The 26,971-nt window shown below is 43.8% G+C and overlaps 1 protein-coding gene across 1 annotated transcript in view; it reads right to left on the bottom strand.

Annotated features, from left to right (window-relative positions):
• Positions 1 to 821: 821 nt before the first annotated feature.
• LOC145411232 (aldo-keto reductase family 1 member B1-like) overlaps positions 822 to 26,971 on the bottom strand; it is a 57,302-nt gene continuing 31,152 nt past the window's right edge. The window contains exons 3-9 of the mRNA XM_080281297.1: positions 18,485 to 18,601; positions 9,230 to 9,316; positions 6,952 to 7,068; positions 6,469 to 6,575; positions 1,981 to 2,179; positions 1,228 to 1,334; positions 822 to 852 (exon numbers count right to left, since the gene is read on the bottom strand). Of these exons, the coding sequence (XP_080137423.1) occupies positions 822 to 852; positions 1,228 to 1,334; positions 1,981 to 2,179; positions 6,469 to 6,575; positions 6,952 to 7,068; positions 9,230 to 9,316; positions 18,485 to 18,601 (765 nt within the window). The remainder of the gene's footprint in view (positions 853 to 1,227; positions 1,335 to 1,980; positions 2,180 to 6,468; positions 6,576 to 6,951; positions 7,069 to 9,229; positions 9,317 to 18,484; positions 18,602 to 26,971) is intronic.

Genomic DNA, 26,971 nt, shown 5'->3' with positions numbered 1-26,971 from the left:
TAGGCAACAAGACTGAAAAGTAAACACGTCATCGCAGACAAGGGGTTGATAGAAAATCGTCTGGCGATGATAAGAATACTTTCTCTCTTTCACTCTCTCTCTCTCTCTCTCTCTCTCTTTGTCCTTAATAAAATTGTCTACCAATGTAGGAAAAATAAAACAATTTTGAAGTATTTTTTATTTACTTTTATTCTGGAGATCAGTTCCCTCTAATTCATGTTTCTAATTCTAATTCATGTGAGGCATCCTAACACCTCTTCCTTAGCGATTGTTTGGCATAATACACCTCAACATTTTATTGTGTGCTACTTACATCGTCATAATATCGACATAGTTTCCTTCGGCAACACACAAGAAGACAAAAGTGTAATGGTCATAATAAATCGCCAATGAACAGGTTTTACATACCTCACTCGGAAATGGACACTATTATATTCCACCTCGTGAAATCTGTGGGCTACTGGAGACGGACGCCGTCACGTGGTGGCACTGATATAGCCGGGAGGGGGAGCTGCCTGTTATAGATATACTGTACGTCCCCCACATCCCTCATTATCCCCTGATAGAAGGATGGCGGATTGCGGGAGAAACTCATACTCAGCCTGCAGTCCACCGCGTGCATGTCCAGGAATGGATTGGGTAACAACAACAACAACAACCTCAGTATCTTTTTCCAACCTCTTCTACTCTTCTAGTCTTTAGCATGTGTGTGTGTGTGTGTGTGTGTGTGTGTGTGTGTGTGTGTGTGTGTGTGTGTGTGTGTGTGTGTGTGTGTGTGTGTGTGTGTGTTTGTGTGTGTGTGTGTGTGTGCTCAAGTCACGCTAGAGGGGATACTCCGGGTGGTCACTTACCCTGCAAATAAAATGAAAAAAAACACATATCATCATCATCTTCAACAACCTTACTCTTATTTTCACTTTAAGATGCAAAACGTGGAAAGATAAGAGAGGAAGAGGAAAACAAGAGGGTAGGCAAATATAGTGTGAGGTGGGTAGGTAGGTAGTGTGGTGGGTACGTAGGCGGGCATGTGGAGAGGGAGCGATGTCGGTAAGGGGCGAAGAAAAAGAAAAATAGGCTGAATGGTAGGTAAGTGACAGGGAAGTTGGTTGGCAGGTAGGTAGGTAAGTAAGGAGGTAGGCAAGGAAGAAAGGAATGATGGAGGCAAAAATAAACGAAAAAATAGGGGAAATATACGGAAAGGGAAGCGGGAGAGCAGACATAACTAACCATTTGAACAGTGGAAAGTAGTTAGATCCGAATCTTCGTCCTGCCTCGCCTTTGTCCCTAGTCTTCAGCGCCTCCATCTCTGTCTCCGTCAGTTTGAACCCCCATATCTGAAGGGACCGGGTGGGAGCAATATTGTCTTCTTAGTACTGGTATTACTGTGCTCCTTTCACTCTAACTTGGCCTAAAACTGACATCTCTTGCCTCTCTATATCGACTCATCAGAGCATCCATGTCCTCTCTGTTAGCTGGACCACGGAGAACATTATATTTTTTATTAGTATTTTAGATTATTTTGGTATTATCACTTTAACTTGGACTAAAATTGACCTCTCTCCATCTTGAACGCTGAGTTGCAGCAATAGATTAACACTTTATTATGGCGCTAGTCACGAGGAAGTGCAATAGCTAGTTGAAAACCACAAATCTGTTATGCCCAGGTGGAAAAAATTTTACATGCGTTCTTTTGATTATTCATTGTATCCTGGAGGATATTTTCCTGTTGCAACTTAACTCCCGTATCTCAGTGGCAGAATAAGACAATACTATGGCTCAGCATATGTTCCATCTATCCTTCCTATCACGACAGCCCATCTTTTCTGTCTATCTACTGTATATCCAGACGTCTCAATTCCGTAGGAGGTGGCCACAAACAAATCGCATCCATGTCGCCCAGTCCCCTGCCATTTCGTTCCCATCTATCCATCTTATCACTACGGCCCAATATCTTTTCCATCTGTCCGTCTTATTACTCACATCAAAATTCTGTGCTATGCGTGTAGGGTTGGCAGACTTAGGGATGGTGGCGATGTTCTGCTGGACGAGGAAGCGAAGCAGGACCTGAGCCGGGGTTACAGAGTGATTCTCAGCCACCAGGCGTACCACAGGGTCCTCCAGCACCCACCCACACCCGCCGTCACCGTCACAGGGGGAGCTGCCTGATCTGCATCCAGTGCTGTTCGGGAGAAAGAGGAAGATTTCAGGTGGCCTTGTTTTGACGGCAAGGAGGCTATAATTATTGCAGATTATATTTATTTATTTATTATTATTATCTTTCTTTTTGTTTTAGGCCATGACATTTACTCTTTTAAATTATTTGTGTCCAGGTATCTTAAACACTGGCGCATTTTGTTGTCAGCTTCCTTATTCATTGTATTACTATCTGTCTATCTATTGCAAGACTTCTTAATCCCATACAGGGTGACCATAATCAAATCGCCTCCACGCTGCCGTGTCCCCCACCATTTCACTGCCCTGCTCCCAGCTCACACTCCTCTCTCTCATATACCTCTCCACTCCATCCCTCCATCTCAACCTTTTGTCTCCACCTTACTCACATACACTCTCCTCGTAAGCCTCACTCTCCATCCTCTCCACATGGCCAAACCACCTCAGTGTGTTTCTCCTAACGCTTCCTATCACATTCACATCGATACAACAACGCTCCTTCACATCCTCATTTGACAGTCTGTCTCTCCATGTGACTCCACATGCCCCTCTCAAATAACTCATTTCCATTCTCACTCTTGAGTTGTGTCACTCCAACAACGTCCAAGCTTCAATTCCATACGTTAGAGTTGGTATCACAATACTGTCATGTAGTAACTTTCTCACTTCCATGCTCACTTCCCTGTTTCTTATCACTGCTTTCAAGGAACCAGCAACTTTTCTTCCTTGTTGAACCCTTTCAAGCACTTCACCCTCCAAACATCCATCCTTATCATCACACTACCCAAGTACTTAAACTTACTCACGTTTCCCGTTTCCTCCTTATCAACCTCACTGTACATTCACTTACTTCACTTCACTCGAAGACCATAACTTTACTCTTCCCTACATTCACCTTTAGATTCCGTTTCTTACACAACTCTTCCAACCTCATCCACCAAGCCTTGCACCTCCCCTTCGTCTTCACCTAACAATACAGTATCATCTGGAGACAACAATATAGGGAGTTTCCAAACACTGCCCTCTCCCGTTAGGGCCACTCCAACATCCACTACCCTACCTTGTATCTCTAAATCCCATCCATGTACAGATTGAGCAACCTTCAAAAGAAAAACTCACACAGTTCACTATCCACAGGCACTTCAGCCTTAGCACACTCATACATACTCTTCCCAGCATTCAACAACTTCCCATCTACTCCATATATTCTTAATACTTTCCACAATCCTTGTCTATCCACCCTGTCATATGCTTTCTACAAATCCATGAAAACCGCATACAACTTCTTTCCCTTCTCTAGAAACTTTTTGATTAAAGATCTAAGAATGAATATCTGATCTACACAACCTCTTCCCTTCCTCAAGCCTCCCTGTTCTTCTCCAACTAATTCCTCTGTTATTTCCCAAAATCTGTCAATAAATATCCTACCATATACTTTTCCTATTACACTATAGTCCTTTCACCGCAAGAAGTCCGTTCAGGGTGGGGCCCACCTGGTGAATCACCTCTAGCGATTCTGCCAAATCAACCATAGTACATGTCTCTCTTTCTCTTATTCCCCATCTATGTGCTATTTGAAATTGTTTTTTATATTCTGTTTATAATAAAGATAGCTATATAGTACATTGAGTATCACTTTTTAGAATTATAACAACGATTTGAATGAATTCTATGACACGTGGCAGCGCTTTTTTCCCATGTTGCCACGCCGAGGTCGGCGAGGGACCCAGGGTCACTCCCTGTCTAGCCACAAGGATTAGGCCTACAGGGGAAACCTCTTAAAAATAAAACGCGCCTAGACTTTTACCTCATTGGTGGTGTGGAAAAAAAGTTGAAAATAAATAATAAATATATATATATATATATATATATATATATATATATATATATATATAGATAGAGAGAGAGAGAGAGAGAGAGAGAGAGAGAGAGAGAGAGAGAGAAACAGGTGGGATGGGGATAGGTAGGGAGACAGAGTGATAATCCGATAATTGGTGGTCAAATTGGCGACGTCTCACTCGGGGAAATTCCAACTTCTGCCACACCCTGAACGGACTTCTTGCTCCGAAAGGAGTATAAGAAGACAAATGCCCCTATGATTACCACACACTTCTTTTTCCCCTTTTCCTTTGCACAAGGAAATAATTGTACCTGACTTCTAATCCTCCTGGACTCTACAGTACCTTCCTCGCAGGCCAATCTGCACATCTTCCCCATCCATTCTACAACACTACTATCTCTCCCCAATGCTTCAGCATTTCACCACACACTCCACTAATTCCTGGGGCTTTCCCCATTTTGACTTTCTTCATTGCTTCCACAGCTTCCATCCTACTGATTTCTTCCTGTCTTCTCATCTCCCTCCTCTAAGCCATTTCCCAGCCACTTACTGGATACTCGCATTACTTTCATTCTCTGTGTTCAATAATTCCTTAAAGTTTTCTCTCCATCTGCTCACTTTTTCTCCCTTCTCATATATTAATCTACCATTTCTATCTTTCACTCCCCGACTAACCTCACTTCCACCCTGTCTAACTCTCTTCACCCCTTTCCAGGACATTTTCTTACAGTCCCTCCACTTTACACTCAAATTCCTTTCCAATTCCTCCACTTTCTTCTTACTCACTCTTACTACTCTTTTCACCTCTCTCTTCCTTTCTACATATAACTCTTTCTTCAGTCTGTCAACTTCTTCCACGCCCCTATTTCTCATCCGTTGATTATATGCCTTCTTCTTTTGTGCCACAGCCTGTCACACCTCTTCATTCTACCATGCTGTTCCTTGCACTCCCTTTCGTCTTCTCTTCAACCCACACACCACCTCACATGCTGCACATATTCCTCCTGTGAAGATCTTGCACACACCTTCCACGTCCCCCATCTGCTCCAATCCATATTTACCCAATCGTTCCTCCACTTCTTTCTTTTATTTCTCATCCTCTTGTAACCTTTCCACTCTTCCTACATCTACTCCTTCCCCCCGTCCATCACTTCTTCTATTTTTCCATTCCTTGATTCTGGTGGTCACTCACCCACAGTCTATATGCCTCTGCATCCATTACACACCTATGCATCCTTTCATTTACACACACATAATCAATCATTGTCTTCCTTTCATTCAGTTCACCACTCACCCTTCTCATCACTTGCCACGTATACCTGTGGATCATTTTGTACCTGAAGAGGGTATTGACTATCACCAACCGCCTCCCGGCACAGAAGTCCACTAAAGTACTGCCATTCTCATCTGTCTCTGCAGGTTCACCCCACTCACCAACTACTCCATCCACCTTCACATTCCCTACTTTACCATTCATATCACTAATCAAAAACACTTGCTCATTCCTTTGAAACTTTTCCATGCACACTTGCACATTTGTTCAGAATTCCTTTCTCACTCTGCTTGCACGGTCTTGCGTTGGCACATACACGCACACAATTGCCCACATCTGTAGTCCAATTTTCAATCTTACCCACACAATCTTTGAGCCAACTGATCCATACTCTCTTATATTCTCCTTCCATCTGTTACTCACAACAATACACACTCCTTCTTTTTCCCTCTCATTCTCACCTACTCCCGCACATATACCTCATCCATACTCCCATTCTCTCACACTCTTTGCTCTCCATTTAGTTTCAGTTAATCCACATACGTCCACTTTCGTACTCTCAAGCACCTGGACAATCTCTCTCTCTTTCACCTCATCATATGCACCCTTTACATTCCACATCGCCATCCACATCATGTCCTTTGTTCGGTCCTTAGTCGTCATCTTTTGATTAGTCCTGGTCCGAGGCTTCTTGCTTGTATTTGCTTGAGATTAAAATGAATATTTTTTTCTGGGTTTGTTTTAGAATTTTTCCATTGTACATAAAGAAAACAAAGGTCAAACTAAAATTACTGCTCAAGAAAAATCTAATGAAATTCGAATGTAACTGGGTGTATAAAAGCCCACATAGCCCATAGTCACATTGGGTACAGACATGAGCAGAAATTAGTTGACAATAAAAAAAAAAAAAAAAAATCCTGCTTCTCATTATCTTGTTGTCTGCTGTAAACTGATATCCCATAGAAATAGTTCCATTGCCTCAGCCAGCAGAGGAGTGTCGCCAAACTTTTGCTTGTACCTTTACCTATGTCACCATAGTGGACTCTTTTTCGCAGGACCCTGTATCGAATTCCAGCTAGGACACTGGTTAATTTGTTGTTTCCTTAAGCCTTCACAGTGATACATTCATTGAGAAAGGGAGAGAGAGAGAGAGAGAGAGAGAGAGAGGGGGGGGGTTACTCACTTAAACCTGTCAGGGGAGCCGAACGGGGCGTAGGCGGTGATGACAATGTTCTGCCGACGACAATATTCCTGTACCTGAGGCTGCTGGATGTACACGCTCAGCTCAACCTGTAGGTACATACAGGTAAGTATGCACACACATACACATGGACCTAATTCAGCGAAGGAAACCCGTTGCAGTTCCTATGGTGCACTCATTCTAAACTGGTAATTATCCCAAACTTCTCTCAGCTCAGCTGGTGGCCAAGTATTGTCACATTGAAGGGTAGACCATTAGTAACCAAGGAGATTCATGCCTGCCTCAAAACAAAGAGTCCTGGAACGTCATGCAAATACAACTCATCCCTACCTCATTCCTAACCTCATTCCTAACTTATTGATTTCCATGCAGGTGAGACAGTGACCCAGTTCTCTCAGATGAAAAGAATGGGAGTATAGTGAGCGTAATGGGCCTCTCCTCTGCGTCCTAGGATTGTAATATCACCTGCAGCACCGCCGGCAGGAAGGTGGCATTGGCTATGACCTTCCTCATTTGTTTGATGTTGAAGTTGGACACGCCGATGTTCTTGGCCAAACCCGCCTTTGCCACCTTCTCCATCTCCTGCAGGCGATTAGAGAACATCATCATCATCATCATCATTGTCATCATCATCGTCATCATCATCATCATCATCATCATCATCATCATCATCATAATCATTGTCATCATCATCATCATCCCCGTCGTCGTTATTATCTTATATCCTTTATCATTATCATGATTCTTCATCATCATCCTCACCGTCATCGTCAATCATTTTTCTCAAGAACTGTGCTTCTGTGCTTACACCCTGTCTAGGCAAACTCTTTCGCCTTTGTCTGTCAACTTGTACCTTTCCTTCTTGCTGGAAGTTTGTTCTCATTCAGCCAGTCCCAAAGAAAGGTGACCACTCCCAACCCTCGAACTATCGTCCAGTTGCTTTAACGTCCTGTATTTCAAAGTTTTCGAGTCAATTCTCAATAGAAAAATTTTAAGGCATCTTCCTATCACAACCTTGTTTCTGATCGTCAGTACGGGTTCCGTCAGGAACGCTCCACTGGCGATCTTCTCACCTACCTCTCAGACTCCTGGTCATCCTCCTTTCGGGACTTTGGCGAAAGCTTTGCCATTGCACTTGACATCTCTAAGGCTTTCGATCGAGTCTGGCATAAATCTTTAATTTCCAAACTGCCCTCCTACGGTTTCTATCCTTCTATCTGTGCCTTCATCGCTAGCTTCCTTTCTGGTCGTTCTATAGCCGCTGTTGTAGACGGCCATCGTTCTTCTCCTAGATCTATTAACAGTGGTGTTCCTCAGGGCTCTCTCCTATTGCCAACTCTCTTCCTTTTATTCATCAGTGACCTTCTAAGCTGTACATCTAACCCTATCCACTCATACGCTGATGACTCCACCCTTCACCTTTCCACTCGGTTCCCGCAATGCCCATCTCAACAGTTACTTCAACAAACAAGAGATGAGGCTATAGCACACCTAATGTCTGACTTGGCTCGTATCTCTGACTGGGGTAAAAATAATCTGGTTGTTTTTAACGCATCTAAGACTCAGTTCTTACACCTAACAACCCGACAAAATCTTCCACAGTTATACCCACTAATTTTTGATAATATTCAGCTTAATCCTGCATCTTCCTTGAACATGCTTGGGGTTTCATTTACTAGGGACTTATCTTGGAAAGATCATATTACATCTCTTGTAAAATCTGCTTCCAAGAGATTAGGTGTGTTATGCCGACTCCGTTCTTTCTTAACCCCTGCACAATTGTTGACTCTATACAGAGGTTTTATCCGCCCCTGTGTCTAGTACAACTCTTATGTGTGGGTAGGCTCCCCACATACAGCTCTTCTCAATAGGGCGGAGTCAAAGGCTTTTCGTCTCATTAACTCTCTTCCTCTTACTGACTCCCTTCAACCTCTGTCTCGTCGCCACACTGTTGCACCTTTATCTCTTTTCTATGGCTACTTCAATGGTCACTGCTCCTCTGAACTGTCTGCATGCATTCCTCCACCTCTACGACGGGCGCGTAGCACTCGTCTAGCAGCAAAAGTCTCATCCCTTTTCTGTCCAACTCTCTAATGCAAGAGTTAACTGTTACTCCCAGTCCTTCATTTATGCAACAGGTCAACTCTGGAACTGTCTCCCTCAGTCTGTATTTCCTGCTGCCTATGATCTCTAGTCTTTCAAACACAGTGTGTCCAGGCATCTCAAAATGATCGGATCTTGAGTTTGGCTCTCTATTGTATTTTGTTTTTCTCTTGGAGGGAACTGTTACTGCGGGCTCATGGCCTTTGATTCCTTCTTCCTCGCATAAAAAGAAATTATTATCCATCATTCAATCATCAGCCACTCATAATTTATACACCACCATCATCATCATCAACTTCATCATCAATGTCATTCATCATATATTTATTATCCATCATTCCGTCATCATTCGATCATAATTCAGCCATTATCATCATCATCATCAGCGGCAGCAGCATTATCATCATCATCACAACCCCCCTCCCCCCTCCCCCCAAAAGATAAAGTGAGGTAGGGTCCTGAATCCAAGGGAATATTGACGAGTGGTGTGAAAATGAATCGCCCAGGGACAGGTGTACGGAATCTTACACTTCAGTATCCTCCTGTATGTTCCTGATGCAAAGTATGCCGATATAATAAACAAACAAGATAATCAAGCAATAAATCACAAAGGAAGAATTGTTAAGGAAGTGTCACTAACCTTCCACACACTGATGATGTCCGTAGCATCGTCCAGGCATGGGTATCCTTTGTCGTCACGGGGGAATACGTCTGTGTCGCTTTTGGCCTGAGAGAGAGAGAGATTATACTTCTGTTTTTGGGGTAACTGAAAAACATCTTGATAATTATATAGCTGCCATAAGGAAATAGTTATTACAGTGCAACTGATAATACTTAAACACATGATGTTGTTCTACCCCCAAAGTATGCTGTTCACCCCATGAGAGTCCTCATGTGTTTAAAAAAAAATGAAAATCTCTTTTATTTGGCTGCCTCTATTTAGAACCTGCGCTTCGGTAATAAGAAAAATGAATGTTTTAGTTGCCTGAGTAGGGTATGCACTCCCTCACTTCTGTTTAAAACATTTTTCCATATGTATATTTTACATATTCATATATCCATTAGATGGCACTCAGTTATTACACCGTTCTTTCTCTCTCTCTCTCTCTCTCTTAGATTCATTAGCTACCGTTATGTACGAGCACTAAAGCTCGGTCAAATGTTGTCACTCTTAAAAGCACAATAGTTTCACCTTCATGCCGCTGATATAAGTAAATCCATGCTTTTGCTGGCATCAGAAAGATTTCTTGGTCTCCACTTTAGGGGATTTTAAAGAGAAACTCAGTTTTGCCAAAATTTTAAATATACTGTAAATGACTGATTAGGCCACAGTTGGCATCAAAAGTCCTTTCGCCTCTCCTGCTTTTCCCCATTTGACTTTGAAATCAGTCTGGTGAATCCACAGCAACCGTCACTGATGTCTTCATTTGGCCACAGAGCAATACCATCAGCGTTGTTTGCATCGGATTCGCCACACTGAGATGTCAAAGTCCATGGAGGAGAGGCGACAGGATTATTAATGATGACTAAACATTACATATCTAACTCTCCTATGCAAGCTGCATTGAAAGGAAAGGCAAAGTAACACATAAGAATAAACGTAGCATCAATTCCTTACCAGTACATCATTCACAAGCCAGAGCTAAGGTCACGTCCACACTAAATGCTTGCTGATGCGGGCTCGAATTTTGGATTTGAAAAAGTTTATTGACTAAAATATTTGTCAAAAGGATGAATATACATATTCTCTGTTCTCATCCTGTACCGTGTTGGTCCCTCAGGAGGGATTTTCTTGAATTAGCTTATAAAGATGAAGAAATATACGAACTCTTATTAACTAACATGTGCTTGACTCCCCCCTCCCCGTGATAATTCTTATTAACCAGATTACATTCCGAGTCAATGTTTTATTTTTTGTTTCATTTTTTAAAATATTGTTGATGTTTTGTCATCAGATCAAGTGTTTCTGAGTCTGAACTCTTCATCACCCTCGTCTTTTTGTAATTTACATCTATTGGGGGGGGGGGGTGCGGGCGGCGATAAGTTGCCAGCACCGTGAGAGGTAGACGGGCATGAATCCGCCATTGCTGGGTTACAAACGAAAATCGAATTGCTAAAAATGCAATATTTGGCAACTGGAGTGGGCAGGGATTGGCAACAGCTCTGATGAGGTAGAGGGAGACTCGACGTTCCCATGGAAACCACTGACACTTCCTCGTGCTTGAAATATGCTGCAAAGCCCCATCGCCTCATATGAGGCGATCAGCATAGCCAGGGGTGCCAGCATATCTGATTTACTAAATATGCGGTATTTGGCAACTGCGGCATGGCAGGGATTTACATCAGCTCTGATGGCATAGAAGGAGAGTCAACATTCACAGGGAAACCACTGCTTCCTCTTGCTTGAAATTATGGTGTGGAGATCCATCATCTCATGAGGTGATCAGTGCTGCCAGGGGTGCAATGCATATCGCCTGATATGATGTGATGCGCGGCGGTGGTTAATACAGTTATACATATAAATATTATAGTCAAGCGAGTGAAATAGTTGTGACTAGTTGAGAGGAAAATGCTATCTCAGCCTGGTACACACACAGTGCATCGCTCCTGGCTGGTAGGTTACTATCCGAGAGAGGGGAAGAGAACTCTGGCAAAGGCAAGGGGGGGGGGGAAGGATAGTGTGAGTCGTGACCGTTGAGAGGAGGGTGGGCAGAAGTGGCAAACTCAGAGACCTTAGGGGGAGGAGGAGGGCGAGGAGAGTGATAATAGTTGCCATATCAGCATTACCTACCGCAAGTTAATGATATTGGGCTAATGCCGAGTTGTTGTTTGTGCGAGCTCTGTAAATCCGTGAGCCATATCTATAAGTACAATTTGCAAAATGTTAACGACTCCTACCCGCTGAATAAGGTAGTGACTGAGGACTGGTAGGGAAAAGAGGACGGTCAGGAGGTGGGGTGATGTTGCCGACAATGGTTAATTTGTGATACAGTGCAGGATATTAGATTTTTTTCAGCCTCATGGAAAATCGAAAGAGATAAAACAGAAACACGATACCAGCCTGTGCACATTAGATATGAATTGCATCTTGATGGCCTGCTGAAGTTGAGAAGAAGGAAGTGCTAGACATGAAGGAAGGGGTGTTGGACGTGGGTAGGGTGGAAAATAGGAGTTGCCATTTGGAAAGACACAAGTTTTAAATTTCGGTTGCCATTAATTAAGACACCTTGATGTGCCCAGTCATTTATCATATTAAAGTATGATGCAATCCACCTACAAGAAATGTCATAAAGTAATAAGACTTTTTGGCATGCAGCTATCAGTTTACTTAAGGCGAGTTTGTGGCCAGCCATCCCAGAGGTCAGTCGTGTCTAATAGCTCTCTTGCTTTCAGCCCATTGTGGGAGACTTTTCCAGGCAACATGCCAACACTGCTGATTCGAGGAATCGTGGTTTGGTTCTACTGTAGGGCGGGGTATAGATTCATCAAGCACTGGGACATTGGCGCTGATGTCTTCTTGCACTGCAAGGCTATAGCTGCACCCAGTCCATGGCACCTCCAGCAATCTCTCGGGGATGGTGAAGCGGTGGAGTTTTCCATCTTTGGGACTCCTAAGGAATCTGAGGCATGGGATGTTACTTGGTCAGGGGGTGCAGTGGTGCAGGGTTCCCCCAATGAAAGACAGCATTGCCTTGCCCAGCAGCACCAAGCGAGGGTACCTGGTACTCCTGGAGAGGTTAGCTCCATCAGTGAAATATTGGTTGCAATGGAGAAGCCTTTTTGTGGGGTGACAATGGGGCATTGTGAGTTCTTCTGAGATCATTGAGGAGAATGGGTTGCCTTGCCTTGCCATCCTTGAGTGCTTTACTTAAGATGTACATTCTGCCTTCTGTCACTGAGAGTGTTGGACCCGAAAGCTGCAGCCTGCTACCCACCGCCAGACACCACGGAAGCACCTGTGGTTGGAAAGCCCACTGAATTAACAAAACTGCTACCAGGAAAACGACCTGGCTCCAGAAAATTCCATGACCTAGACTCTCATACCTGCCAACCACCACCAGTCATCCGTCTGTGAGGAGGGGCAGAACTCTTTTGACTCCATCTCTATGGCTAAGGAGGCGTCAACCAATTCCTCAGCAAAGGAGGACATGGCTGGGACCACTTGTCTTCTAGCTGTGGAGGGCAGCCAGTCTCATCCTGAACTCAAGGCTTGCAGGGATTGCCTTAATGTGCGGGGATTGCCTCCTGACTCTTGGCGTCCTCATCGTACAAGTTTGAGAATTCCACCTCTCTAACGCTGTACAATTTTCTTTGAGCAGATGACCTGGGTGAGGGGGTTCCATCAAGCCTGATTGTCAGGGGGGGAAATGGTACAGGTTACCGATCTTTGTGCCTTCTTATTCATATTTCCTAAATCCTAGGTCCACTAGATCGGCCGTCTTGTCTCCTGCCATTTTTTTTTTGGTTTCAGACAACTTTGAAACTAATCTCATTTGACCTAATGCCCCTCTAGTGGGTGATGATCATAATGACCCAACAAAGAAGTTTACTTCATGTGAGTGACTGTGTGTGAGTACTCCTCCTGGAGCTTGGTGAAAGGGGCAGCAGTCGTGCACAAACTAAACGGGACCAAAGTGAAAGGATGGCTCATGTTGAAAGAGGGGAAGAAGAACCCATTCCAGGTATCAGTATACTTTCTGTCATTGAACGGGCCCTATATGTGGTGGATATCTCCCATTCCATGGAGGCTTACCCAACCCTGTATGTTCCCATATGTTGACAATCTGGTGGCCACTCCTTGCCTCCTCGTGGATGTTTTGCCTTTCGTAGCTGTGGGAATACGTAGTTTGGATTACTTTATATATTGACATCATTAATATAAATGCATGCATAAGCTTCATATACTGTAATCAGTGATTTTGCTCATTAGAAGGACTGTATATTTGAAAGTGTATTTACTGAGTACATAATGTTGTGCCTTCTGCAATGGAGCCTGCCGTAGGAAGTAGATTTGAACGTTTTTTCATCCATTCAGATGACGTGGCCCCAAAACTCATCCTCCTTACCAGTATATTACTGAGCAAACTCCAACCTTCCCTCCAGGTCCCACTGGGTAAGCCTCTCCTTGGCTGGTGGTACTCACTGATGTAAGCTATCCCCACTGCGTGCAGCTGCTGCCTCACTGTCCACTCACTGACATCGGTTTAGGGCATCGCAGATGGGTACTGCATTTGTGAATGGGTTTTGCTGTGGTGTGGATACAACATTCTGGTCCAGAGCAGGAGTTGAGGAGCATGGTGGTTAATCGAGAGGCAGGCTATCCAGATTACCACTCTCCTCCCACATGTGGAACATTTTTGTAACAACTGTAGCTTTACCTCAGGTAAGCACCTAAAAACTGTTCATACAGTTATTAATACTTCATAATGTGTAGTATCTTCATTTCTATGCTTACTTATGGATCCACCTTAGAACTGTTCTCACAGATATTCCCATGTTGGTGGCTATGGCACAAACGGACATCCCACTGTCCTATATCCCAGTGATGCAACCTTGCCGTGCTACATGGTCAAGTCTTTTCTCCATCATTCTCACGTGAAAATGAGCAATTATTTACTTCACAATTACTGGCATTACCTTGTACAGTTGTAAAGGATTTACAGAATTGCATGAGGCTGAAAGAATATATCACCCAACACATTATCACAGTTTACCATGTTGGCAACCTTACAATCAAGTCGCCTACTGACCCCCCTCTTATCGCCACCAGTTTGACCAATACCTGATGGAACATGTATGAGTCAGTAATTTTTGCAGATTGTGCTTATAGATATGGCTCACGGATTTAGAGAACTTACGCAAACAACAACTCAACATCAGGCCAATATCATTCATTTTGCTGTAGGTAATGCTTATATGGTAACTACTGTATTATCACTTTTCTCCCCCACCCCCTCCTTCCCCACCTTCTCTGAACTCGCCACCTCTGCCCAACCTCCTCTCAATGGCCAGCACCCCCGCTATTAACCCATCTACCTTTCCCTGCTTTTTCTTCACCACTCAGGAATAGTAATCTGTTAGCTACAAGCGACCCACCATGTGTGTACCAGGCCTGAGATGGAGTTTCCCCTTCTTCTGCTCGGAACTGTACATACATCAAAGAACAGAAATAGGTGAAGTATGAGCGTGGCTAGCAGATGGAGCCCCTAGGGAGGGTGAGGAGGATTTAGCAGTGACCCCCTATCAAACCTTCCCCCCCAATTCCCTCTAGGGTCCCTAATCACCCTACCTTCCACCACACCCCCAATGTATATAGCCTCACTACTCATCTATATATACAATGCCCTATCGCTCACTAGAACATTATTTTAACTTCTAAGGAGATATATAATGAAATGCTTTTATACTTTAGGTAGGCTTTGTACAGTTGCGGATATATCAAACAGAAACACCCCGTCCACCAGTGTGGTGGTGCAATGCTCTCTGCATCTTGTTAACACTGATAAGTATGGAACTTCAGGTTTCGTTCGGTCGCTAGGACGAACCGAACACAGTGATCATGGTCGCTATGCGTAGTTATGGGTGGTAATCTACAGTATAAGAAATGTTCCACCACAAAAAATGCCGATAATTGCATGTCTTGATTATAAGATATTTAAAATTATGTCACACAATACATCCTCTACATAATGGCCGTTATTATGAATGACACGGATTTCATACATGAGTTAGTTTTGAGTCACAAACTATGCACAAGTTAACAATTCATCATATAAGTCGTAGTTATCAGGTTCCCTAAAACTATCAATGAACAGGAAATTATCGTAAAACCCATCCTCCCTACCGTGAACCTGATATTGGTAAACCTCTGAAATCGAGCAAGTTCTCCACATACAGGAGGTGGCGCCACAGGAGGTGGCAGGATGAGGGTGGGGGATCTGGAAGACAGGAGGAGGGTGGTGGATGAGGAAGGGCACAATTGTGGTCGAACTGAGGGCCAGCGGAGAGGGTTGATGAGGTAGTGGGCGGCAGACTTTTGTAGAAGACAGGAGCAACGGTGGGTGGGACAGACTACAAGGTGATGACTGGGCCAAATCATTGTTTCATGGAGAAAATGGAATTTTACAGTCAGACCATGAAATGTTATGCTGACATTGCCACATGTTGTAATTGACCGTCATGAATTGCACCAATTCACAACACACTTTCCACTGGGTGGCTCAGTACCACTCTGTTATGAGTATGGTGACTTTGTGAATATGCAAATATATTACATGTCCCTACAGTTTGTCAGATGTTACAACTGTTGTCATAGTGATTGGGAATTGCTCTTGTAGACTACTGCATAGTATCACCATGGATGATGACTGATATCACAAACAGAGTAGGGAATATCGCCAATTAGTATGATCATTCTGACAGTAATGATGGTCCCTATGATTCTCATTAACATTTGTATGGCATTATGTAAAATAAAGGTTTATGTTACCGTTTTTTGATGCCGTGTTTGGCTGTTGACTTTACACCTCGCCAGTGGCTCTTATATTTAGGTTCATACTGAGCAACAATCTTATGTCCCAAGCATTCCTTAGCAAATCCGCGAGCCAGTAATGGTGAAACAAAATATAATGTTTAGAGTTATCCAGTCTGAGCACGTGTATATTACATCAACTATGACATTAGTTACAGAAATCACTTGTATTAAATGCAAACACACACTTTATCTGCAGTGTGTTTTGTTATGCTAAACAGTCAAGTAGCGTTCACATTGTATGAGACTGACAGGAAAAAGATGAATACGAGGATCAATGCACTGTTCACAGAGAGCAAGTACTGAGCCACACATATCAGCTGTGTCCGAACATGGACCTGTTGTCTTGGCTGAGTAACTGTGTATGTTGCAATCCATTAATGAAAACAGGTGAACCCCTGCCGTTCATGTATAAACATGTGATCTGTTGTTCATGGTGTAGCAGTCATTACGGCCACCTTCTCCCGGTCAGTACCCATGTCTAAGTGCGCGCAGTTGTCAGGAAGAGGGAGAGTCTGACAGTGAACTGGATACTGAGATAACTGAGGGTGTGAAGCAGATTGCTTAACAGTTACACGTCCTTCATAACACGATTTACTCTATCAGTATAGGGTTAACTCTTGTCCGACATGAAGATCATGTAATACAGCTGATAAGGCATCTCTGTACCCACCTGTTAGCCCAACCCAGATTCGCTATCTATATTCTGGGACCCAGTACATCCTCCCTAGTACAAAAAACGTTTTCGTTTACATCGGTGTCATACAGATATTAACGAGAACCATAGTCACGAATCACTACTGTTAAATATTATTTAATGTGACAAGAGAAAATTCCTCCTCCCCCCCTCCTCTGCTTTTCATGTCACAGTCGTCATCCACGCTGCTACTATGTAAACACATCAAGAATAGCTCCCAATCGCTATGACAACAGGTGTGACATCAGACAGACATTCTAGGGGCATTACATACATCACCATGTGATGACATAGTCGTCACCATACACAAACCCTGCATCGTCCTATCGTCCTATAGACGATATAACATAACATGCTGGTAGACTGTGTAAGGTGACGAAGTCCTCATAACGTTTAACGACATGACTGTCAAATTTCGTAATCAACGTTAAACTATAGCTGATTTGGCACCATGTCACCAGCGTATCATTTATGTATCCCATTCTAGTTTCCTGTTACAGTCCACTCTCCCCTATCCCATCACTCGTCTCCTGCAGAGCACCCCCTCCCACCAGCCAGACCATTATTGCTCCCTCCTCACACACCTTCCTCCTCCTGTCTCCCATGCGCCCCACCCTATATACTGTGGCACCACCCATTGAGGTCTGTCAGATTCAGGTTCACGGTCAGGGAGGATGGGAGTCAGGGTAACTTTGTGATTATTATGATAGGTGCGGGAATGCAGATAATGTTATAATGGCTTATATGCTGCCAGTCGGTAAATGTTGTATGGTTCGTGATGCTTGTCGAAAGTCACACATACTAAAACTCATTTGATTAAAATACGAATATGTATGGTGAGGAATAACGTTACTATCATATTCACAAAACGTTCTCATTTTCAGTATATTGTCAGGCGGGACATTGTTTGTATATCACCATTAACTGCTCACAGAGGCAATGATCACGGCGTGCGGTTCGTCCCTGCAACCAAACGAAACCTGGTTAAGTTCCATACATATCAGTGTTACCAGATGCAGAGAGCATTTCACCACCTCGCTGGCAGACGGGTGTTTCTTTTTGATATGTCAGCAACTGTATATTCACAATGCAGGACAACAAACTTACAGATAATATATCATACCCTTTGAGCAAATATTTTTATACTTTTGTATGATTTCTTCAATCTTCTTCTTGTTAATCATCCAGATTACCTGTTCTGTTACATTTGGAATATTCCCATTCCAATATAGAGTAAGGAAAGGGCAGTGTAGGACATAGTGTTGTAGTGTACAGGTTCTAGTTCTGCAGCACTGTAACCTATAAGTTGTTACCCACACCTGCCAGCTTCCAGTAGAATTATTATATTCCTTTTACAATAACGTGGCCTAAAATTGCCATCTCTACATCTTGAATGTCGAGGTGTAACAATAAACCAACACTAGATTATGATGGCAGTCACGAGGAAGTGTCATGGAAAAGATGTGATACCGTAGCATTGTTTTTTTTTTGTTTTTTGTTTTTATCACTGAAGTACATGAAATAAGTTGTAAGAGGACAAAAATCTGGGCAGAGTTAAGGTGAAAACATTACAGAAACCTATAAAAATTCTTGACGGCACCCGCCTGATCCAGTGAGCCTTTGGTGTGGACACGGTCTAAGGTGGACCTGACCTGGAGTGTACCCACTTTCAATCCGAATGGAGTATGTACAAGGTAAAGGTCCACGTAGTCCAGTCGTAGCTGGTCCAGGGACTTCTTCAGGAACTTCTCTGGACCACCTGCGTGCATCCCAATGGTCGGCAACTATTAAGAGCATAGGGAAAGTGTAGGTAAGTAGGTAGGCTAGGAGTTCATCATCATCATCATCATCATTACCATCATCACCATCACCTACTGATGGGGTGATGCCATTCAAAGTCTGCTTGGATATACAGTAAATCTGAATGTTGCATTTCATATACTAAGAGATACTAGGACTTGGCAGAATAGTAACTACTGTATGTGCCTTACTGGCTCTGATGGACTTGATGGACTTCAGTTCCGGCTTTCTCGTTATGTTTCTACTTTTTCTTCCATCACTTAAAGGCAAAAGCAATGAAACTTAGACATTATTATTATTATTATTATTATTATTATTATTACTATTATTATCCCTCCCTTGTACAACGGGAAAGGGGAAGAAAAGTGTGTGTTAATCATATGGGCATTAATTTTGTCTTCTTAGTGTAATAGGAAAAGTATATGGTAGGACACTTATTGACAGAGTTAGGGAAATAACGGAGGAAATGGTTGGAGAACAGGGAGGCTTTAGGAAGGGAAGAGGTTGTGTAGCTCAGATATTCATTCTTAGATCTTTAGTCAAAAAGTTTCTAGAGAAGGGAAAGAAGAAGTATGCTGCATTCATGGATTTGGAGAAAGTATATGACAGAGTGGACAGACAAGGATTGTGGAAAGTATTAAGAATGTATGGAGTAGATGGGAAGTTGTTGAATACTGTGAAGAGTATGTATGAGGGTGCTAAGGCTGCAATGCCTGTGGATAGTGACCTGAGTGAATTTTGCTGTTTGAAGGTTGGGTTGAAACTGTGATGTGTCATTCCATGGTTGTTCAGCCTGTACATGGATGGGGTTATAAAAGAGATACAAGATAGGGCAGTGGATGTTGGAGTGGCTCTAATGAGAAAGAGCAGTGTTTAGAAACTCCCTGTACTGTTGTTTGCAGATGATACTGTGTTGTTAAGTGATGATGAAGGGGAGCTGCAGGGCTTGGTGGATAAGTTTGGAAAAGTGTGTAAGATACGGAATCTAAAGGTGAATGTAGGGAAGAAATAAGTTGTGGTCTTAGAGAGAAGTGAAAGTTGGATGATGAGGAAATGGAAAATGTGAGTACGTTTAAGTACTTGGGTGGTGTGATGAGTAAAGATGGATAGTTTGGAGGGTGAAGTGCTTGAAAGGGTACAACAAGGAAGAAAGGTTGCTGGTTGCTTGCAAGAAGTGATAGGAAACAGGGAAGTCAGCATGGAAGTGAAAAAGTTACTACAGGAGAGTATTGTGATACCAACTCTAATGTATGGAAGTGAAGCTTGGACGTTGTTGGAAGGACACAAGTCAAGAGTGAGAGCAGTGGAACTGAGTTATTTGAGAGGAGCCTGTGGAGTCACGTGGAGAGACAGACTGACAAATCACGAAGTGAAGGAGCGTTGTTGTGTGGATCTGGATGTGATAGGAAGCGTTAGAAGAAGCACATTGAGGTGATTTGGCCATGTGGGGAGGATGGAGAGTGAGAGACTGACGAGGAGAGTGTATGTGAGTGAGGTGGAGAGAGCGAGGGGGAGGCCAGGGATGAGATGGAGGGGAGAGGTATATGAGAGAGGGGAGTGTGAACTGGGAGCAGGGCAGTGAAATGGCGGGGGACAGGGTGGCGTGGAGGCAATTTGTTTGTGACCACCCCATATGGGATTAAGGCGTCTGGCAATAGATAGACAGACAGAGAGAGATCATCATCATTGCTCATGTTGTTCTTGTTGTTGTTGTTGATATTACTATTATTATTATTACTATTATTATTATTACTATTATTATTATTATTATTATTATTATTATTATTACTATTATTATCATCATTGGTCTTGTTGTTGTTGTTGTTTTATTGTTGTTGTTAGTATTAGATTTAGTATTAGTAGTATTAGTATGATTATTAGTATTAGTATTGTTTTCCTTCTTCTTCTTCTTCTTCTTTAGCTTCAGCATATAAGTGGCAAATCTTATTGTTTCCATGAGTATTCCTGTTTTCGTCAGTGATTTTATTATGGTTCACCACTGAAATGATGAAGCTTATTGTTTTCGACATTATTATTATTATTATTATTATTATTATTATTATTATTATTATTAACCCACCCAGTTCCGACCGATTTTCCACCACTGACATCCCCCAATCCCAACCAATTTTGGAAAAAAAAAATTGGGGGCTCAAACCTCCGCTTTTGGTGAGAAACATCGAAAATTCATAGAGAAATAGCTCACCTGAGCTTTAAAATACTCTATACAGGTAGAAGTACCCCTTACCTTACTGTCTATTCTATCAGGCTGGCTCCAAAAAAAACGATTTCTATGGGAGGGTAACTATTCCACACCACTCATAAACGGTATTTATTTATTTATTTGGTACGAATTTATATGTAGTAAGAGAGTATATTGGTTTTCACATAGTAATATAGGCAATATAAGCACTGATTCACTCAACAAACACATCAACATACCTGACCTTTTTTGGCGACATTACTTGATCATTATTTCTGACTGTCTCTTCCTCTAATGCTATGTAAACTTTGTCCTCCACATTGTCATCGACTGGGGAATCACTCTGGCCTTGAATTTCATACCATGGCATATGTCTTTACTGGCCAGGTCACTGGTAACAGGTGAATTGCCGAGACAATTGCGTGCGGGGGGGAGGAAGGTCTTGCAGGGTAAAGCATTGACCCTGCCTGGCATCTTGTGGAGGAAGGTGTCCCGTGTATATGTACCAAAAATCACGGCCGAATTTTTGAAAATTGTGCAAATTAGGGACCTTGCAATTGCTGCACGTTTGTATACGTCAACGAGACTTACAGTGAAAAAGGTGTGGACATATATTTATGTCAACGGGAGTCAGCGGGTTAATGTTGAGAAGCGGGATTCGCTAGTTAGATAATACTGGAGGGTTCCTGTTGGTTCTCACAGTTTCTGTGCGTGTCAGAGTTGCCAGTTAGGTTGCTATTGTGAGTGGAGTTATTTTATAAAGCTAAACATTAATTCTTGTTCTCTTTTTCTACATAATGCTTTTTAATAGTGTTTGTTAAATAATGTATTTTTGTTTGTATGCTAAATAATTCAGTGTGCTACACAATATACGAGAACTCTAGAATATTTTGGATGTTTCATATTTGGGAACTGTTGCCCCTAGGAGTATGTGGTAGATCATTTGAGAATCTAGGAAGTTTATATAAGGATGGAGGAGAGAATAGAGGAGCTTTAGTGTAGTTTAACTTTTGGCCTTGCGAAGTTAGTGTTCCTCCGGTGAGCATACCATTTGATTACTTCCTAAATGAAGACAACGAATGTGAGAAGCCCAAGTTTGTTTATGACACCTGAGCTAATCTTGTGTATTGTGCACTGAAAGATAGACCCTATGAAGAACGATTCACTGGGTGATGCTCTTCTTTTACTGAACTACTGCTGCTGGAGCCAGTGGCAATGTGGAATGTGGACATAACAAGTCGTGTCAGGAGTTGGGACAGAAAGTGCTGGAGTGAGTCAAATCATCGACATGGAGCTGGAAGGTGTACAGACGAAAAACCAGTCTAGGCAGGAAGAGGTGTCTCTAGCTCCGATCACGATGCTTCTGCAAGCACAAAGTGAACAACTAAGAGCTCAGCTTAAGGGGCAGAAAGAATTCAGTGAACAACTACAAGCACAAAATGAACAACTACGAGAACAAAGTGAAGGACAAAATGAGCTCGAGAATGAACTCAAAGAACAGCTACAGGCATAAAGTGAATGAAGAACAGAAAGGGCTCAAGAACGAACTCAAAGAACAACTACAGGCACAAAGTGAAGACCAGCAAGAATGATATGAATAGCATCAAGAGGCGTTATAGGAGCAACAGAAGGAGTTACAACTGAGAGTGCAACGACAGCTAAATACTTTCATGAGGAAAATGAAGGAAGAACAGCAACAGTTGAAAGAGAAAGTGTACATTGAGCTACAGCAGCACAAGTGTGAGATAAGCAATAACGTGATGGAGTGCAGAGAGCATGTAGATGACCATTTAATCAGTGAGAGAATGGAGGCTGTTGAGAAATCTTGCACTGCTGAGCCTCAGGTAAGTATACTGGGAGCATATAAACAAATGGACAGTGTATAATGAATCTGGATGAACCCAAATCATCTAAAGGTAGATTCACAGGGTTGAGCAATCAGAATCTAGTTTTTAGTCCTTGACTTAATTATGATGTCCCAGTTTTTAGGCCCTAAACCAGTGAAGTGCATGGTTACAATGGGGGTCCAATTAAAACGTATCCTCAGGAATTCGATGGTAAAGTATCTTTGGAAGCTTACTGTGTGCAATTTGAATTAATTGGTGATTAGAATACTTGGGATGATAGGTAGAGGGCAGTGCAGTTTGCTACTAGCCTCAAGGGTGCCGCAATGGAGATTCTGGGCGAAATGTCAATGGAAAGGAACAGTTATCAGTCCTTAGTAGAAGTATTGGAGTGCAGATACGGGTCCATGTACCAGTCTGAGGTTTACAGAGCAAGATTCTGTACCAGCGTATGGGCTCGAGGCGAATCCCTCCAGCAGCTTCCTCATGAGCTAGAGAGTACGGCAAACAAGGCATACCTTGGAGCAACACCTAACCTGTTGGCTATTCTTCTAAGGGACTAGTTCATTGATGCTCTTGAATGCAGAGTTGAAAGTGCAAGTGAAGCTGGCACAACCAAGAAGCATGCAGGAAGCACTCGCCAGGGCTCTGGAATTCGAGTTCTGTCAGGTCTAGGATGTCTAGTTTGAGGGCAGGTCGTAGTGCAGGATTCAAGGCATTAAAGGGGCAGGTACAGTCGCCAAACTTTCCACCTAGGCCACCTAGCAGGGAGAGGTGGTTAACGGGTGCTGGCAACAGTGTATCTGTTTGTTCGTGTGTACAGTCATAAGAAAAAGTATCGTTATCCCCATGACTGCTCGATGCTAAACGAACGTTAGCTGGGCTATGTGGGCGGGTCCTTGCTGTTCGCCCCTCCCCTATCTAGTGTTGCCATGTCACAATTCCATTACAAGAGTTGGAATAATGAGCAAGAATGAGCCATATGGCGGGGAAATATATAGGAAGTGTTTTTGTTACCCTGAGCGCCCCGCCAGGGATTAATAATGAAACTAGGCAGGTTTATTATTTTCCTACTGTTCAACACTTATTGTCTATAGAATACAACAAATGAATGATTTTGAATGGTATTAAATCTATAGGGATCGACTGTGTGTGTGTGTGTGTGTGTGTGTGTGTGTGTGTGTGTAAGTGTTTAGTGAGAGTCTAGCAGGGGTGCACGAGTTCATTTGTTTGCTTTAGATGGGTGGTTAAATGCTTCAGATGGATGCTTCAGACGTCTAGAGGCTGTTTTCGAAGCAGGGAGTGGGTAAACAAAATATTAAAGCAATGAGACTGAACATGTATTATTATTTTCCTTCTACTCAACATTTATTATATGTAGAAAGCAATACATATCATTATTATACTGTATCGGCTGAAGTACTATCATACATCTGGCATGGGTGCACATACTCATTGCCTGTCTACATGTGTGTTTCCTACTTCAGACCATTCGGTTATATTTTTATTTAATGACTTCGGTGCCGTATAATAAAACGTATTGTCTCTGTGCACAGAAGCCAAACAATCTAATTAGCTTTTATTACCTCTAGCACAAATTCTAATCTCTGTGTCTCACATATCCGACATTGATGGGTTTGCAGTACAAACTTTCCTGTCCCGTCATTCCACAACACTTCGTCGTTGTGTCACAGTGCATAGCTCTGAAGGGTAACGATAGTTTTTCTTATGACTGTACATGTTGGACGAAAGTTCGGATCATCAACTCTTCGTCCATAGTGAACCTCCATCAGAGTTCATCCCAATATTCAGTAGACAATTTTTAGCCGACAGAATTTCAAAGGAACTTCTTGAAAATATTGGACAACGTGAGTATTGAAAACAATAAGTAAAATAACCTAAAGGACCGCATCTTTACTTATATTACATATTTATAAACGTATTCATTTCCATTATTACATGATAAACCTATGGCTAAAAATTGTCTACTGAATACTGGGGGGAAGAACCGTCCTGTGACCGGCCCTTACGGTAGAAAAATAGTTACCTGCAATTGACTGTTCGTTTTTCATTTCGCCAGTCCTGGGCTGGTCTCGATTAAACATGTTGAAATACCATTCTTGATCCGGGATATGGTTAGGTAAGTTAGGTCATTAATCGTTACACGATTACTCATTGGGCGGATAGTAATTTAAACTAAGTAGGAGTGATAGGAACTGTAGATGTCGGAGGTTGAAACTCGTTCGTTGAGGGAGAATACTGCCTCGTGCCTAGGTTTGTGGGATAAAAAAAAGAAATCAGTGTTCTAGTCTATAATGATAATTTCATGTTCGTTATTAAAATGCATGACCTACAGCACAGTGCCCCCAGAAACTCCCCGACAGGTAACATGCGCGAGCTACAGCATAGTGCCCCTGGAAACTCACCAACACCCCCACCCGAACCCCATGGAGTAGACACTGCCGAACCACGGGATACCGTGCGACAACAGCATAAGTCAGCCTGGGCCGTGCACCCCTATAGCACCCAGCCGCCGCACCGTCGCACTAGCAGGATGATGACACTACCTTCAGGGAGTGGAACCGCCAGATCAGATCGGGGTGGAGCTGCCTATCCAACTCCAGACAGCCCCCCTCAGGAGTTGGCCTGTAGCCACTTCCGTCTTCAACAGGAGTGTGCCTGTAGCCTCTGCGAAGATGTCTTCCTCTTTGAGACGGTAGGTAGCCACCCGCCCCTTGTAAGGGAATCGGTGTCTCACTGACCTGAGGGTAATCAGGAGACGGCTGGTAGCCGCTCCCGCCTTCGTCAGGTGTTCTTCCAGGGACGGCCTGTAGCTGCCCTACACCTCCTCCTGCAGGAGTCAGTCTGTAGTCACTCCTCCCCCCTGGCAGAAGGAGATGGCCTGTGGCCGCTCCCGCCTTCATCAGATGGCCAGTAGCCACTCCGAAGGTGTTGCCTCCGAGTCGACCTGTAGCCGCTCCTCCCTCCAGCGGAAGGAGACGGCCTGTGGCCGCTCCCACCTTCGTCAGACGGCCGGTAGCCGCTCCGAAGGTGTTGCCCGCGAGTAGGCCTGTAGCCGCTCATCCCTCCGGCAGAAGGAGACAGCCTGTAGTCACTCACGCCTTCACCAGATGACAGATAGCCGCTCTGAATGTGCTGCCCAAGGGTCGGCCTGCAGCTGCTCCCCCTCCCTCCTGCAGGAGACAGCCTGTGGCCGCTCCCACCTTCGTCAGACGGCCGATAGCCACTCTGAAGGTGTCCAGAGGCGCACTGATTCCCCCACTCAGGCCACGGCCAGTAGCCGGGCCTTGGCGCTTCATGGTTGCCCTCTCGGGCAGCCACGGCCAGTAGCTGAGCCCTACGGCCAGAGAGAGGTGTCAGAAGTGTAATCGCCCCAGCATGAGACGAGAGTCTGGACCTCTAGCATTGAAGGGCCCCAGCGAGGCCCTACAGTTTCCACTGGCCTCTGCTCCCTGCACCTGGCCCTGGAGAAGACCCACCTGACAGACCCTAGTTCAGGTCGGTGCCGCAGCCCCTCCCTGATGGCACCCCTTGACCTTGGGGGCTGCAGCCCTCGTTCACTCCAGGCCCTCCCCAGGACGCCCGGGTGTGATCTCTCCACGCCCCCAAGACGGCATAAGACCACCACTTCCGGCCAAGACCTGGGACAGAGATTCCAGGACCTGTTTGGCCCCAGTCCTGGGGGCCACACTCCTGAACCCAGTTCGGAGACTACGGGCCCGTTTGCCACCTGCAGCCCTGGACGAGAGAGGACGCACCTGCGAGTCGTCCCGTGCCCTCTTGGCACGCCCTCCCTTGGCGGTGCCCCTATCCCGGCAGAGTTGTCGTCGGCGCATCTTCCCACCGCCCCCACTATATGAGTGAATCATGTTAAGTGTGATGTTGCCCCAGAATTAGTTGACTTATGCTAAGTGTGACATTGCCCCAGAATTAGTGTAACAGTGACACAGTGACTTAATGTATGTTGAATATCGGGGCGAGTGAAATCACGGGCGGATGAATAAGGATGAGTGCAGAAACTAAGTTCTCGTGAATCAAACTCACGAGTGACGCCCTGGCAGAAAACCAGTAAGACTACTACCCCGAGAAATTCTCTATAGTAGAATACATAAATGTCCTTTGTTACCAGGAAACAGTAGAGAAAAAGTGTTAATAATATTCCCCCTGCTTAGTCTTACCATAAACACAGTGAATTCCCAGTGTCCACCACCCTCTCTTTAAGAATCTCCTCCCAGCAGTTAGTGTGAACGTAAGAACCTGGACGAGGGATAGAATCAATTGTCAAA

The sequence above is a fragment of the Coenobita brevimanus genome, chromosome 88, assembly GCF_032717465.1.
Source record: "Coenobita brevimanus isolate Jiangsu-jjx chromosome 88, ASM3271746v2, whole genome shotgun sequence".
NCBI classification, from domain to species: domain Eukaryota; kingdom Metazoa; phylum Arthropoda; class Malacostraca; order Decapoda; family Coenobitidae; genus Coenobita; species Coenobita brevimanus.
Note: the sequence above shows the minus strand (reverse complement) of the source record. Positions and strands in the feature narration are given on the sequence as shown.